Source organism: Pseudopipra pipra, chromosome W, assembly GCF_036250125.1.
Source record: "Pseudopipra pipra isolate bDixPip1 chromosome W, bDixPip1.hap1, whole genome shotgun sequence".
NCBI lineage: Eukaryota > Metazoa > Chordata > Aves > Passeriformes > Pipridae > Pseudopipra > Pseudopipra pipra.
In genome coordinates, this window is record NC_087580.1 from 17,722,865 (window position 1) to 17,739,230 (window position 16,366).

At 56.2% G+C, this 16,366-nt stretch overlaps 1 protein-coding gene and 1 long non-coding RNA gene across 2 annotated transcripts; both read right to left on the reverse strand.

The window, feature by feature from the left end:
* Positions 1-3,249: 3,249 nt before the first annotated feature.
* LOC135406445 (uncharacterized) lies at positions 3,250-9,273 on the reverse strand. Its single transcript, XR_010426255.1, has 2 exons — positions 8,974-9,273; positions 3,250-8,607 (listed from the first exon to the last, which is right to left on the reverse strand). It is a non-coding gene; the product is annotated as an uncharacterized LOC135406445 (long non-coding RNA).
* Positions 9,274-9,309: 36 nt separating this feature from the next.
* LOC135404890 (serine/threonine-protein kinase pim-3-like) lies at positions 9,310-12,882 on the reverse strand. Its single transcript, XM_064639617.1, has 4 exons — positions 12,232-12,882; positions 11,660-12,026; positions 10,422-11,020; positions 9,310-10,232 (listed from the first exon to the last, which is right to left on the reverse strand). Exons 1-4 carry the CDS (start codon positions 12,880-12,882, stop codon positions 10,206-10,208), a joined length of 1,644 nt encoding a protein of 547 aa, XP_064495687.1. The 3' UTR covers positions 9,310-10,205.
* Positions 12,883-16,366: the final 3,484 nt, after the last annotated feature.

Below are 16,366 nucleotides of genomic sequence, written 5' to 3' on the forward strand. Positions count from 1 at the left end.
CCAAGCGCTGCCAGGGCCACCTGGGTGACCAGCAGGACATGAGTGGGGGTGGCTTGTGAGGGAGTCCCCAAACTCTCCCTGTCCCCAGAGAGCAGAGCCACGGGGACCAGGGCAGGTCCCCCAGCAGGTCCCACTGCAAATGGCCTGGTTTGTGCTCCAGGGAGGAACAGGCAAGGACCCAGCTTGGGAGAAGATGCTCCAGGAAAGGACCAAGAGGGTCCAAGACACAGGATTTGGGGCAGGAACACACCTTAGTGCCCCCTCACATACATGTGGTGTGAGTGAGAACAGCCCAGGGCAGAAACACCCACCTGCCCGGGGGCCCCAGCAGTGGGTCAGCACCAGGCTGCAAACAGGGCAGGGCAAAACTTGGCCCTGCAGACCCCACAACTGAGGCCAAAGAGAGACCAGCCAGGCCACCACCCCCAGCCCAGCCTATTGCACCTCCGGCCACAAGAGTGGGGACCAAAGCTGTGCTTCTCCTTCCTCCTCTGCACCCAGGAGCCACAGCCCGGGGCACGATCCTGCCCCCAGCAGCACAGACTGCCAGGTCCCTGAGCCCCTGGGGCAGGAGCTCCTCGGGGTGCAGCCCCTGGGCCCTGCAGCACCACAACCTCCTGTAGGGCTGCCCCTGCCTGGGCTCCAACTGCCCAGCACGAGGGAAACCAGGAGCCAGAGAGCAGAGCTGGGGGCCTGCAGAACATCAGCATTCCCTGCCCTGCACAGCCAGGACAGTTTTCCAGAGCTCACTTAAAACAGCCCCTCCAGAACTTTCAGGGTGTTCCACAGGGCCCAGTCAGTCCCAGGATGATCCCAGTCAGTCCCAGGATGACCCCAGTCACTCCTGGTCTCTCCCAGTATATCCCAGTTGCCCCCAGCTGCCCCCCCACCCCGAGCTGCCGTCGGACGCCGCCCCCCAAGATGCTGACGGGGGTCGGGGGCTCCGTGCTGGGGTTCCTCTGCCTGGGCCTGCATGGAATGAAGGGGCCAAGGTGACACTGCAGGGCCTCCTGGAACCAAAGAACCCTGAGACATTTGGGAACCTCCTGCAATCAAGGGACAATTGGGAGCCTGCAGGGCCTCCTGGAAAAAAGGGACCCTGAGACACTGTGGAAACTCCTGGAATCCAGGGGCCTTTGTGACATGGGGGCCTCATGGAACCAAAGGAACCTGGAAACATTTGGGAAGTTGTGGAATCAAGGGACCATTGTGACACTGCAGGGCCTGATGGAATTACAGGCACACTGGGACACTGTGGCAGGACATTCCCCCCTGGAATGGGACCAAGACAATGCCCTATTTGCAAATGTATCAGTGCTGAGCTGAGAGGGGCCCAGGCCAGGCCAGGAGATGTTGGAACCAGTCTGGGTTCAACCCTGAATTAACATCCTGATGGTGAGGCAACCCCTGGAGTCCAAGGGCTGTCAGTCCATCACTTTATACTATAAAGTTCCAGTCCCCTTTCCCAGGGGCAGGTTCTTCCAACATAACCCTTCTTGGGGTGTATGGTTGGAGATTCCCCCCTTGGCTGGGGAACCCCCCTCAAGGTCAGTCCTCGAGGGTGAGCAAAAGAGATCTCCCCAGGAGCCTTGGTCTGGGGGAGTTACATCACATGTCTACTTAATAATCATTTATTTTTTGCCAGTTTTAGTATAATTCCTTCAATTATATTGTACTTATCCTGTACTACTGGTAGTTTTAGTGTTTATATTGTGTAGTAAATAATTCTGATTAAAATTTTTTGTCTGTTCATCTGTGATAATGATGAGTTCATTTTATATCAATATATCTGATTTTCCATCATTAAAACCTGCAGGACAAAAGTGGTTCAATCACAGCTCTGTAATTCCTTAAATTCCAACCCTTGGCATAATCCAGGACTGAGATTGGATCCAGCCGCCCCCAGGCTCCTCTCTGAGCAGGAGTTTAGAAAGCCAGGGAGTCCTTTCTGCACCTCGGGACTCAAGGGCAGGACTTCTTTAATGAACTTTGTCTAAGCCTTCCACTCCCCCCGGCAACAGGGGATGACAGGGAAAAGGGAGGGGAAAGGGGAGAAAAGGTGGGAAAAGGGGGTGGGACCCCTTCAGCTGAGCGGTTGAGGGGGTGGGACCCCCAGAGCAGAGCACGGGGAAGCTGTGGTTTGATGGGATGATCAGAAAGGGGTGGGAGAGAAGGGAAAAGGGGTGGGATCCCCAAAACTGAGTGTGAGGGGGGTTGCGACCCCCAGCCTAAGTGGGAGGGGTTGGGAGCCCCTGGCTGAGCACGGAGGGGGTCTGGAAACTGGGGGGACGTTGGGAAAGAGGAGGGAGAGTGGGGAAGAGGGAGGTGGGACAGAAGGTCGAGGGGTCCCTTTGTGTCCCCCATCACATGAGGCTTGGAGGGATTCCCTGGAGCTCGGGGGGGTTGGATCCACACTGGGGGTGTCCCTGTCCATCCCTGGGAGTCTGATGGGACACGTCACAAGACCCTGCCCTTAAAATGTGGGGCTTTTCTCGTATAAAGTGCTGGACTGTCAGTCAGGTGTGTCCAGGCTGTGCCAGCCCAGCAGCCTTGGAGAAGTTCTCAGGGGTGAATTAGGAATGTTGTCCCATGGAATTAGGGGACCGTTGTGACACTGCAGGGCCCCAGGGAACTCTTTTGCCTGCGACGAGGGTCAGCACAAGAGACACCGACACCAACTTTGGAGAACAAGTGTGTAATTTTCCTGCAGTGCAGAGCAGCAAAGAATGACAAAAGGCTGAGCTCAGTAACGCACCTCATCGTTCCTACCAAGAGTGCCTGGAGTGAGTAGAAAAGCTCCCTGCCCAGTTGCCCTCATCTGTTCCCCTCAGCCAGGCCCGCCCGGCAGCGGGGGAGCCCCGGTCGCAGCCAAGGGTTGGAGAACCCCTCCCGGGCCCGGGAAATCCCACCCAGGGCGTCCACTCATAGGGGAGGGCTCCACCTCTGCTGGGAGGGGGTCCAGCTTTTCTGGCCTTGCAGAAACAAGCTCACAGAGCTACGAGTGTGCAAAACCATCTGGCTCCCTTCTCCTCCTGGGTTCCACCCACAGCCTGGCCAGGGCTTAAGGGGAAAACCCAGGCAGTCAACCTGCCCCATCTGCTGCCAAACAAGGCCACACATCCACTGCCAGGGCCTTGACCACTCTCTAAAGACAGGAAGATAAAGATCACATTTTGCTCACAATCAGACATAAGATTTGATTAAGGAACACATACAAATATCATTCACTAATGAGCTGAGACTCACAGATCTCACTAATAAGCACATTTATTTTGTTCAGGGGCAGGTACATGGGGAGTCTTTCCACACTACATCTTTGACCAACAAACATACACAGTTTTAGCTAAGGAGCAAATACAGGGATAAACAGACTGTTAGGTTGGAAGGTTCATCTAGAGCTCAGCTTTGGCTCAGGGCCTGTTGTTCAGCCTCAGCACTTCAGTGACAGCCACACAGGGCTTTACATGACACACACAGTTTCCAGATTCATTAGATATTCTCCCTTACTTAAGACATAGATGTTACTTTGCTTTACACAATCACCCCCCCTATTGCAAGTCCTTAGTTGGTCCTTTGGGGTCTCCTTCAGGGCTCTCTGGTGGGTTTTTTGGCATCTGGTGCCCCCCAAAGTTGAGGTGTCCACTTCTTGACCTCGGTTCTGAGCAGACACAGTGTCATTACCTTTCACCACAAAGACTGGAACGTTTGGGTTTGATCTTCTCTGGGCCCACAGAGCTCAGCTTCCATCCTGTTTGCTTAGTTACATCCCTGATCCAGTTCTCCAGGACCTCTCCAAGATTACAGTTCTCCTTCCTTGGCCATAGAGAAATGTTGGGAGCAGTCTTCTATATCCCACATCAAATCCCCCTTTTTTCAGACTAAGCTCCTGAAGGGATGGAGTGTCTTAGGAGCTTTATTTCATTTTACAGCTCAAGGCATTAGAACAGCTACAGCACTGAATCCTGATGCAAGCTGAAATACAAATGCCCTTCCAGCTTTGGGGCAACCCTTCCCAGGTGTTATTTCCACACACCAATCCCACCCCGTTCCTTTGGGGACCGGCCAAGGATCAGTCATTTCCCCAGCAGGAAGGGTTTGAGGACATTGGGGTGATTTCCCACAAACGGGCCACTCTCATTAACACAATCCACTTGTCCTGTTCCTTTAGTGGGGGTTACAGCTTTGGACACAGGCAGGATTGTCAGAGGTGGTGGGGGGTACTTGCACACTGACTGCTGGTCTACTTTTTGGGGAACACAAGTGCTCACCCAGTGACCAGGAATCATTTCTGCCAGAACAGGGAAGGCAGAAATGGTGAATGGCTTCCTTGTCTTTTCAGGTAAAGGAGTGCACACCCAGCAATCCCTTGGAGGCAACACTTGGGTCACGTTTGAGACTAAAAGGAGATGTAAATTTTGCTCCCAAGTCAAGACCCAATTAACTATTGTCAGGAGAGCCAAAGCAGACTTAAGCATTTGGTTTCTTCTCAGACAACCTCTCAGTTACCCAAGGGGCTCTGGCCTTTGGAATTCTGCAATAATGCATCCCTGATTTGACTTGCTGTACCACTTCTACAATCAAGTGAGCTCCTCTGTCTGATGACATTCCCAAATGTACCTCGAATCCAGGGATTCTTGGATTCAACAGTATTCCACTCACTTCCCCAGCCCAGTTGGTGTGACAAGGAACAGCCTCTGGCCACCCAGAGAAGGTATCCCCCAAGACCAGGAGATCTTTACACCCCCATTTTCTGGGCAATTCAGTCACATCCATCTGCCAACATTCACCTGCAGCATTTCTACATTTTCCATCACCTGTTCCCACTCCAGTGGCAGGGTTTGGATTATTTCTCTTCCACACACCACACTGCTGACTCACTGCTTGTACAGCTGGGGTCAGTTTTGGACCAAGAACCCACTTGGACAAATGTTACAGTGCAGAAACAAATACAAACACAAAACAAGGATCAGTGGAGAAAACAAAGCCAGAGACCAAATGGGGGAACACCAAATAACCCACCCAAAGAGCTGGAAGATCCACATGTCTTAGAGGGACAGGATTCCCCAAAAGAATGCCTTATTATCCAATGGGATCTTCCCCCATCCCAGACCAGTCCAGGGATCTGTGGTCTTCTCCAGGAAAGTCCTGGGGCCGGCGTGAAGATCCAGAGATCCCTCGGATCCACGGGAGATCAGGCAGAGGGTCCCATCTGGGGCCAGAAATGGTGCCCAAAAGCAGCAGAAAGCAAGTCCTTAACCCCAGCTGGGAGGTGTTAAGAAGCAGGCATTCTTTAGGGCAGCGTGCTGGACGCCTGCAGGAGAGTTCTTCTAATCCAGCCTGCTCAGGGACACAGGCAGGGCTTGGGATTACACACACTGATTCCAGAGGCATTGGATATTCCCCCTTACTGAACACATGTCCATTACTGTGCTTTACACAGTCACACCCCTATTGCAAGTCCCTACTTGGTCATTTGGGGTCTTCTCTGGGGGTCTCTGGTGGGTTTTTTGGCATCTGGTGCCCCCCAAAGCTCAGGTGTCTGCTTCTTGACCTCGGTTCTCAGCATCACTGCTTTTCCCCACAGAGACCGTCATGTTTGGTTTGATCTTCTCTGGGTCCCCAGAGCTCAGCTCACATCCTGTTTGCTTGAGTTCCAGCCCTGATCCAATTCTCCAGGACTTCTCTAAGATTCTGTTGTTCCTTATTTGGCCAGAGCAGAATCTTGGGAGCAATGTTCTACTTCTCCCAAACCAAGGCTCCCCCTGCACCAGCCACTGCCAAACAAGGCCAGACATCGACTGCCATGGCCTCCACCACTCTCCAGATACAGAAAGATCAGATTTTGCTCACAATCAGACATCTTTTGTTAAGGAACAGATACAAACAGGATTCACTGATGAGCCCAGACTAACAGATCTTCCTAAGAAGCACACCTGTTTGGTTCAGGAGCAGATACACAGGTGGAGTCCCATCCCACCACATTTGTACCAACAAATAGACCCAGTTTTAGCTCAGGAGCAGATACATGGAGACACAGCCCATTAGGTTGGAAGGTTCATCTAGAGCTCAGCTTTGGCTCAGGGGCTGTTGTTCAGCCTCAGCACTTCAGTGACAGCCACACAGGGCTTTACATTACACACACAGTTTCCAGATTCCTTACAGAGTCTTGCTTACTTAATACAGACACTTGTGGGCAACACTTGGATCACCTTTGGCACTAAAAAGACATGTAAATTTTCCTCCCACGTCAACAGTGTTTGAACTGTTGTCAGAAGAGCAAAACAAGAGTGAAGCATTTTGTTTCTGCAGTCAAGTGGGAACCTCTGTCTGATGACATTCCCAAAGGCATCCCAAATACAGGGAGGATTGCACTGAACAGGATTGCAGTCTCTTTCCCAACCTGCTTAGTGCAACAAGGAACAGCCTCTGGCCACCCAGAGAAGGTATCCCCCAAGACCAGGAGATCTTTACACCCCCCTTGTCTGGGCAATTCAGTCACATCCATCTGCCAACATTCACCTGCAGCATTTCTGCATTTTCCATCACCTGTTCCCACTCCAGTGGCAGGGTTTGGATTATTTCTCTTCCACACACCACACTGCTGACTCACTGCTTGTACAACTGGGGTCAGTTTTGGACCAAGAACCCACTTGGGCAAATGTTTCAATAATTTGCTTCACTCCAAGGAATCCCCTCATGTTCCCCATCCACCAGGTCACAGGAGATTGGCTCAGGGACTATTATTTGCCCACTTGGGGGAACTGCCCAGCCTCCTGGAGCAAAGTTTGCTCTAAGGTTTCAAGGAGTTGACAATCCTTAGCACTAGACTCATTTTCTTCTACTGGGAGAAGGATCTCTGTCAGGATCTCTGACCTGGTGGTGGGGAGTTCTGTGCATCCAGAGAATTGTTTTCCATGCCGGACAAAGCTGCCCCCACTGGGAAACAATTCCCAACCAGGACTTTCCAAGGGGCTGTCTCCTAAGTCAGCTCTGCCAATACACTTCTCCTCTAGTCTGGAAGCAATCCCGCTCTGGGCTTCCTTTGCTGGGGCTGGGGCAGTTGACAGGTTGCTTCTTTCCTTCCTGGCCCAGCCTCCCTTGTCCTTGGAGAATTCCAAAGCCCACGGAGGCTCCTGGGCTCTGGACTACTTGCACTTTGTGTTTGGGATACCCCATATCCACTCAGCCCAAGGAAATTCCACAGGGCCACAGTCTGACCCCAACGTTGCTGCTCAGCATCAGTGGCATCAAAAGATCATCCCCACACTGCAATAAGGCTCCAAGAGGGTGGGTTTGGACTTCTCCATTCCTCCAGTCCCTTTGCCAATTGAGTTCCAGATATTGGGGGGCTATTTTTAAACCCCTGCAAGAGGACCACCAAAGTCAGATGGGTTTTCCTCCCCAGCTTTGCATTTTCCCATTGGAAAGCAAAAAGCTCTTGACTTTCCCAACTCAAAGGGAGACACAAAAAGGCAGTTTTCAAACCTAATGCTGTGAAACATATTAAACCCTCATTTAGGGGAGTTAGCAAAGTGTAAGGATTCACTATGACTGCTTGTATATCTTCTACTCTGTTCTTTACAGCTCTAAGGTCTTGGACTAACTGGCATAGCCTTCCATTTGCCTGCTTGACTGGCAAAACTGGAGCATTCCATTTAGATTCACCTTCTTTTCACAAGCAAAATTTCATCAATTGTTCTACAAAGGGTGAGAATCCCTTACAACTTTCTATTTGCAAAGGACATTGCTTTGGCCTCACCAACCCCACTCCAGGTTTCTCTGGAATTCTCACGGGTTCTGCTCTCTTGGATCATGGAGGCACCTCTCCAGCCCATCCTGTTGGAACCACTGCATCCCCAAGTGATGGTGGCAGATGGATTACTTCTGCTTTGGGAGACTCTCATGCAAAACTAGAAACTTCCACAGAATTAGGCTCTGCAATAATAAGCTATATTGGACCATTTTTCAATTGGATTGTGGCATTTCATTTTGCCAAGAGATCTCTCCCAAGCAGAGGCTTTGGGGAATTGGGGAAATACAAAAACTGGGGAGCCAACCACTGTTTTCCCAATTTCAAAGCCACAGCATTAAAAATGGCCCAGTTTCCCAATTCCCTGGCACACCAGACAATTGTTCTAGAATTGTCCCTTGAGTTTCATTTCCCTGGATTTAACACAGAGGAACAAGTTCCCACAGCCACAAACAATTGTGCTTAGCTTGGCTGGAACCAGATGTTCTGATGGGGAAGAATCCTCTGGTGCCCCCTCAGTCGTCTTCAGTGATGCCACGAGAGGGTTCGGAGGGTTCTGAAGTTTCAGTTGCGGACAATCCCATTTCCAGTGTCCATCTTTCTTACAGGATGCACAGGGACTGATCCCAAGTCTCCTGGGGGGATGTTTGAAGCAGGCTGCCCACGCTCTCATCCTCTTCCTCTCCCCGGGGCACCATTTCCTCAGGGATTTCTTCCAGAACTGCAACTCCAACCTCCAACAATGTCCCCAAATTAGACTGATCTTGTCCCTCAGCTTGATTTTCCTTTCCGGGCTCACACCAAGGGCTCTGAGGGCGCTGCATTCACACCACAATCTTTCTGCCCTTTCACACGTTCTGCAAAGGGAAAAACACAGCACCAGACATAACCTCCTTCCACTTCTGTTCCCCTTCTCAAACAGCATCAACTGCAACAATGGATTCTAATTCAGTGTTCCAGAACAGCCACCCATTGATTCCAACACTCCATTAAATTCTCCCTGGGAGAATTTACAAGTACAGAACAATAGTGATTGATAAAACAAAGCCAAAGACCAAATTCCAGAATTCCAAAGAACCCACCCAAAGGGCTGGAAGATCCACAGGTCTCAGATGAGCAGGATTCCCAAAATACCAAAGAACCCCCAGTGCACTGAAAGATCCATACGTTTGACATGGGCAGGATTCCCCAAAAGAATGCCTTGTTATCCACTGGGATCTTACCTGTGTCCCAGACTGGGCTGGGGATCTGTGCTCTTCTGCAGCAAAGTCCTGGTGCTGGCGTGAAGATCCAGAGATCCCTCGGATCCGCGGGAGATCAGGCAGAGGTGTCCTGTCTGGGGGCCAAAAATGATACCCAAAAGCTGCTGAGATACAGCTCGAGCAAGCTGAAAACTAAACTGTCATTTGGGGTCATCCCAGATCGATTGGATTTCAGCAATTACTCAACACAGGTGCCACCTCCTCCAGCCAAGCCCAGGAGATCAACCTCCTCAGCAGCTGCAAGAGCGGGATGTTCATGTGCCTGCTGCCCTCTCCCCAAAGCCATTATCCCACTGCTGCTGACAAGATGGGCAAGATGAGCATCTACCTCCCAAGATCTGCTGCCGCAAGAAGAGCGTGTCCCAAAGGATGTCCTCAGCCTTCTCAGAGGGGACGTCAGATCCTCTCCAGGGATGGTCCCAGCCCTTCCCAACCCGGACTGGGCACCAGCTCCAACTCTTCCCTGGAAAACAAACAACAAATTCATGAACAGAGATTACAAACCAAAAGTGGAAACAAGAAAAAAAGGTAAAATGTTAACCTTCTGTCAGGGTTCTGAGGAAGGCCCAAGCCCTGCAGGCCAAAGGAAAACCCCCCCTCCTCCAGCTGAGGAAAACCCAGGCCTTCTCCCTGCCCTGCTGCACTGGCCCAAAGAAAGGCTCCTAAGCCAAGGCAGCCCAAGCCTTTCCTGGCCTGCAGCCCAAAGCAGCTGGTGTTCTGCAGCCCCGCCTTTGCTCCCCCCACGGGGGTTTGTTTTTGGCAGGCTGGCTGCCCCTGCCCCAGCCCCGCCCAGCAAAGGGGCAGTGGCAGAGGCTGGGGGCAGAGCCGGGCTCCCATTTCACACCCAGCCCAGAGCACCCGCCCGCCCTCCTGCCAAGAAGCAGCTTGGCAGCCGGCTGAAGAATTCCTCAGGTTCCCCATCAGCAAAGGGGGAACCTTCGGTGCCCAGCCAGGCTGAGCAATGCCCGTGTCCGGGAGCACCCCCTGGGTGTGGACTCATCTGCAAACGGTGTGTGGAGCACGGCTTGGAGGAAGGGGCCAGAATCAAAGTCCATCCTCTTCAGCTCGCCGGCGTCCAGGTCAGCTGAGAGCTTGTCATCCCTGACGTCGTCCTCGATGTCTCCAGCAGCAGGCCCACCCGGCACAGCTTCTGCAGAGGCCCCTTCTCCTTCCCTGGGGGCCAGACCAGGCTGTCAGCGTTCTGCCGAGGGCCCAGCTGTCTGTGAAGCGGGACGAGCAAAACCAGGTTGGATGGTGGCCACCAGCACTTGGGAGACCGGGTCTGCAGCCCAGCTCCAGCACAAAGAGGGGCGTGTTCCCGTGGGATGACCCCCCCCCAGTGCTACAGGCTGACAAAAAAGTCTGGTTTCCTTTGGTTCTTATTGCCAAGAGATGTGTGGAGGTGTTACCTGCCAGGCCCCTGGATCAAAGGGAGCACGTGGATCTCTCCCGTCTTCTAGGGCAGGGGAATGTCCTGCACCCAAGGATGGCACAACAGGTCTTCCAGTGCTGGCCTGTCCGAGGGGCGGATGGACAAACACCACCTGATAAGGTGCTGGCAGCCTGGGGGGAAAATGGCCGGTCAGTTGGAGAAGGATCCTGTCCCCTCTGTCCCACTGTCCACGTGCCCAGGCTGTGCTGGCTGTGCTCAGAGCTGTGCCCAAACTTCTCCATCGATTCTCCCTTTTGGAGGAGAGCAGGATGGCAGGACACAGGCCACCTCCTCCAGCCACCCATGGGACACAAACAGCTTCAAGAGCGGCATCCTCGTGAGCCCGCTGCCCTCTCCCAACACCGTTATTCCCCCCGTGCCACAAAGATTGGTATCCACCTGGAGAGACCCGTGCTGGGAACGGGAGCTGGGCCCAGATGGTGTTGGGGCCTTTGCGGAAAGGGTGCTTCCCGCAGACCATCTGGTAGAGCAGGATGCCCAGGGACCAGATGGTCGCCTCCTCGCCGTGGTAGCGCTTGAGGTAGATCCACTCTGGCGGGCTGTATGACAGTGTTCCTACGGAATACAGACGCAGTTCAGCAGGTGGATGCTGCCTGCTCCCAGAGCCTCACCCCAGCAGCCCTGGCAATGTGGGGCCTGCCCCAGTGGCACACGCTGTGACCCACTGCCTTCTCGCCGGCCCCTGACTCTTGGTTACAAACTCTGGGTTGGAGAAGAAGCCGCTGGTGTCCAAGAGGGCAGCGGAAGCCCTGGCAAGGCCCAACCATTTCATGCAAGGGAAAAACCCACCCAGTGGTGGGGAAAAGCCGTGCCTTCTCCCCGCCCCACTGCACTGCCCCCAACAATTCATCATAAGCCAAGGCAAACAAGGCGAGCGGAGCAGCCCAAGCCCTTCCTCGCCTGCACACCAAGCCAGCTGGTGCACAGTTCTGACCCCCTTCTCTGCTACCCTCACGGGGGTTTTGGTCAGGCTGGCTCCCCCCTGCCCCAGACCCAGCCCGGGACAGGGTGGGTGGCACAGGCTGTCGGCAAGGCCGGGGCCTGTCTCACAGTAACCCCCAGCCCCATCCAAAAGCAACTTGGCTGAAGAACTAATCCTGTTCCCCCTCAGCCAAAGGGGCAATCTCCACTGCCACACCCGGGCATGGCCATGCGATGCCCGGCACCAGGAGCATCCCCCGGCTGTGGGCTCACCTGCAAACTGGGTGTAGACCGTGTCCTTAAGGAAGGTGCCACATCCAAAGTCGAGGAGCTTGGCCTCGCCGGTGGCCAGGTGGAGGAGGATGTTCTGGGGCTTGATGTCCCGGTGCAGGACGCCGCAGCTGGTGCAGTGCCGCACGGCCTGCAGCACCTGGCGGAACAGCCCCCACGCCATCTCCTCCGGCAGGAACCCCCACGCCCTCAGTAAGCGAGAGAGGTCCTGAGACGGCTCCGGATGCTCCATCACCAACAGGAACCCGTTGGGGAGCTCGAACCACTCCAGGAGCTGGATGACACCACGAAAGCCATTGGACACCTTGTCCAGCAGCACGATCTCCAGGGGGGCCCGGGTGCCGTCAGGCTGCGGGGGGACCACGGGGTCGTCAGTGGGGCTGATGCCGTGCCTGTCTGCCTGCTCCCCCTCGGCCAGCCCTGGATGCTCCCCGTCCCCCACCGAGCCCACGGCCACTCTCCCTCCAGGTGTCCCGGTGGCTTCCACCCTGCCGGGCCTCGACTCGTCCCCGCCCGTCCCGCCCCGCTTTCTGCCGCTGGCCCCGCTCGCTCACCAGCTCGCCCCAGCGCCGGATGCCATCCCGGGACACGGCTTTGATGGCCACCTGCAAGCCAAGGGGAAGGGCGGGTTGAGCTCGCCGCCCGTCCCGCCCTCCTCCTCCTCCTCCTCCTCCTCCTCCTCCTGCTGCACTCACCGGGGCTCCGTCCGCCAGGCAGGACCCCGCGTAGACGCGGCCGAAGCCGCCGCTGCCCAGCAGCGAATGCAGCCGGTAGCGCTCGTGCAGCGGCTCCTTGGCCTTCGGTGCGGGCGAGACGTGGCCGTCAGCGTTGGGGCCGGGGCCCGGCACGGCCCCCGAGCGCCCCTCAAGCGGCCCGGGCCGGGCTTCCCCAGCCGCAGCGGGCAGCGGCGGCTCGCTGCCGGCGGCCGGGCTGGCGAGCGGCGGAGCTCTGGCCGGGGAAGCCGCCGAGGAGGCGGCAGCGGCCGCGGCGCCCGCGGCCCCCGCCGGCCCCGGCAGGCGCCGGGCTCGAGCCAGGCGGAGCCAAGGGGCGGCGAGGCCGAGCCCGTCCCACAGCCAGCCCCACAGGAGCGCCCAGCAGCGCCACAACCGGCGCGCCGGGAGCCGGGCGAGGGCGAGACCGCGCCGGGCCGCCCAGGGCCGGGGACGGGGCGGCCCCGCCCGGCACAGGGGAACGGCCGGGGCCATGGCCCGGGCCGGCAAGGGGAGGGGGGACCGGGAACGGGACAGGGACAGCGGGAGTGGGACACTGGCACAGGGACACCGGCAATGGGACACCGGCACAGGGACACTGGGACAGCGGGACACCGGGAGAGGGAGAGGAGGACGAAGAGCTCGAGCAAGGAGAGCCCGAACAAGAGTCAGAGCGAGAGCGCGTCACTACAGTCGCTGCTGCTGCCGCTGCTGCTGCCGAAGCGCAGGGGCCGTTGGTCCGTTGGTCCGTTTGTCCGTTCCCCGTTGGCCCCCGCGAGCCCCGGGGGCAGCCCCGGCCGCTCCGCTCCCAACCAGCCCCGGCCGCAGTCACGGAGCTCCCCTTCCTCCCGCCCCCACGCCAAGACCACGGCCTTTTGGAGCTGCTTCACTTTAGTTCAACTTCTTGGCTGCCAAGTTTGCAACTTCCCGCCGCTGCTCGGACCCCATCCCGCCCGCTCGGCCCGCGCTGCTGTCGCTTCCTCCCAGGCCAGCCGGGCTCGGCACTTGCCCCTCAACTTTGGCAAGGGCTTTGCTCAGTGAGGAGCCCCGGCACGTCCGGCCAGCGCCAGGCAGAGCCAGCCCCGGGGGAGGGCAGAGCAGGACGATCGGCAGGGGAAATGCAGCCCTTTGGGGTCAGCGCTGCTCCCCGACCACACCAGGGCTGGTCCTGTTTTCCCGCCTGGTTTGAGGGAAAATCAGCGGCTGCAGAGAGGATTAAGCAGAAGAGAATTAGAAGACCCTTCTTGCTGCCGTTTGGATGCCAGTCCCTCCTAATAAATGCAGGCTTAATTTGGAATGGACACGATGGAGCAGCTTTTTCAGCACCCAATATTTAACAGCTGCCTTTCAGGGGACAATGGGAAAAAGGGGGGAGAACGGGAGAAAAGGGGGGCTGGGACCTTCAAAGTGAGCGAGGAGGGGGCTGAGACTGTGAAACCGAGCAGGGCAGGGGGAAGAAACACCCCCAAACCGAGCTGGGGGGGAGCTGGGGACGGTGGGGATGGTGGGAAAGGGGTGAGAGAGGGGAGAAAAGGGGTGTTGGACAGTGGGCAGGGGGACAGAGGGCAGGGGGTTCCCACATGGGTCTCCCCTGCCCCCCATCACTTGAGCCCTGGAGCGGTTCCCTGGGGCTCTGGGAGGGGGCAGATCCGCCCTGGGAATGTCCACTGCATCTGTAACCCTTTGTGTGCTTGCTCTGGTGACGATTGCCCACAGGTGCCCAACCCCCCTGTCCGTCCCTGGGGGGCTGATGGGGGGACTCCCCCACCCAGTAACTGGTGCTGCAGCAGCTGTGGGGCAGAGGGGGGTGGGAAAGGGGGCTCCGGGGTGGCCCCCTGAGCTCCCAACCTGCTGGGGGGGCTGAGGGCTGCTGGGGGGGCACCCCCTGACCTGTGTCCCTGCACACCCAGGGCTGTTCCAGGTCCTGGGAAAAGCCGAGTGAACGGCCCCGACCGGGAGAGGTTCCTGCCCGGGTACATCTCCAACTGGGAGCAGCTCAGGCACTTCAGCAGAGATTTGGGCACCTGAGGGGGACACCCCGTGTGGGGAGACCCAGGCCAGGCCCTGGAACAGCCAAGGGGAGTTCCTGGAGAACAGACAGGATCAGGGGACATGAACTGCTGGCACAACTACGACAATGTGGCCCTGTTTGCCCGGCCTGGGAACCCCCATTTTTGGGGTAATCTCCCCCACATCCCACCAGAAACTCCAAATCCTCCCAAATATTCCCCTGGATCTCCAAATGACCCCAAATGCCAGTAAAATGGTGGGGCTTTAGATGTCTTTGTTGAATGTCTTTGTTTTAAATTCAACAAATCAGCTCTTCCCACTGAATTTCCCAGGTCAGTTTGTGACCCCATGGATGTTTCTCCCACTGTGTTCACCCAGGTGCCTGAGGGGAACCAGGAGGATGTGGAGACCACCAGCCAGGTGTCTTCCCAATGTGGGAAGACATCACTCCTCCAGTGGGTGATGGAGTTGGAGCAGCAGACAAAGCTCTTCCCACAGTCAAGGCACCTTTAGGGCTTCCCTTACTGGTGGGTCCGTTGGTGTGAGGTCAAGGCAGAGCTCTGGCTGAAGCTCTTCCCACACTCCCCACACTTGTAGGGCCTCTCCCCGCTGTGGATGTGCCGGTGCCTGACGAGGTGGGAGTTCTGGATGAAGCCCTTCCCACAGTGGGTGCAGAGGAAGGGCCTCTCCCCTGTGTGTGTCCTTTCATGCAGGAGGAGATTCCCGCTGGTCTGAAACCTCTTCTTGCATTCCAAGCACTTGTAGGGCCGTTCTCCAGTGTGGGTGCGCTGGTGGCAGATCAGGTTGGAGCTGCAGATGAAGCTCTTCCCACATTCCCCACACATGTAGGGCTGTTCCCCAGTGTGGGTGCGCTGGTGGCAGATCAGGTGGGAGCTCTGGCTGAAGCTCTTCCAACAGTCCAAGCACTTGGAGGGCTTTTTCCTGGTGTGAGGCTGCTCATGGACATCCAGGTCAGGGCTCTGGCTCAAGCCCTCGTCGCCTTCCTGGCGCAGGGTGGGTCTTTCCTCCTCAGAGCACTCTGGGCTGCCTTTGGAGACCCTCCTCCTGGGGTACCTTCGTGGCTTTCCCTCCCCGCTGCCTTCCTGCGCCGTGGAGCCCTTCAAAACTGCCTCTCCCACCAGGCTCTGCCGGGGGGATTTGTCCTCCGGGCTCTCCGTCCTCAGCTCGGGACCTGGGGCAGGAGGGAAGAAGGACAGGGAGGGGATTTGCCTCCGGCCCAGAGGGAAGGCCAAGGACATCCCCCCAACTCCGGCCCCGGCAGGACGGTGGCGGCAGCGGGGTTGTCCTGCAGCCGGGGGCGATGCTCAGCTGGGAGATACAGGACAAGACAGGGCAAAGGGGCACTGACTTCCTCCTCACCTGCCTGGGGGTCCTGGGGCATCTTCCTCTTCCTCGCAGCCTCCTCCTCCATCTGGCCAAGCTTTGGGAAGGAATTATTCTATATAAACTCATTCCCTTCTGCCCAGAGTAACTCAAACTAATACACATATATCAGACTTACAGGCTCATGCCATGGAGTTTAGAGACAGACTTCCCAAAGGGATGAATTTTTCCTGGTTTAGGAGGGAAAACAAGGTGTGGGTGCATTGGGTTGGCGGTCCCTCTGTTACAACCCACCTCAGGAAAAGAGGGGGGGTAACCCAGGTTTTATCAATAATTCCTTTGGGGTGGATTAAAGCAAAACGACACTAAATAATCGGTGTCTGAAAACATATATTGACAAGATTTATTTTCACAATTTTGTATCAATAGGGATGTTAACATTTTGGGTGCTGTCATAACCTTTCGGGGGAGGAGGAAAACAAATGCATAGGGGAGAGAAAGACAGGGTAAGAGTAAGGGAGAGCAAGAGAAAAAAAAGGAAAGGTGAGAGTGGTATAATCACCACCCACTGGATCCAGCGACGTCTTGATCCGCAGGCGGTGAGGGAGAAGAAGAAGAAAAACCC

Coding starts and splice junctions, on each gene's coding strand:
- LOC135404890 (XM_064639617.1), bottom strand. CDS start 12,882: ATGGCCCCGGCCGTTCCCCTGTGCCGGGCGGGGCCGCCCCGTCCCCGG. Junction 12,027..12,231: donor TCCGGCGCTGGGGCGAGCTG/GTGAGCGAGCGG, acceptor GTCCCCCCGCAG/CCTGACGGCACCCGGGCCCC. Junction 11,021..11,659: donor GGTCTACACCCAGTTTGCAG/GTGAGCCCACAG, acceptor TGTATTCCGTAG/GAACACTGTCATACAGCCCG.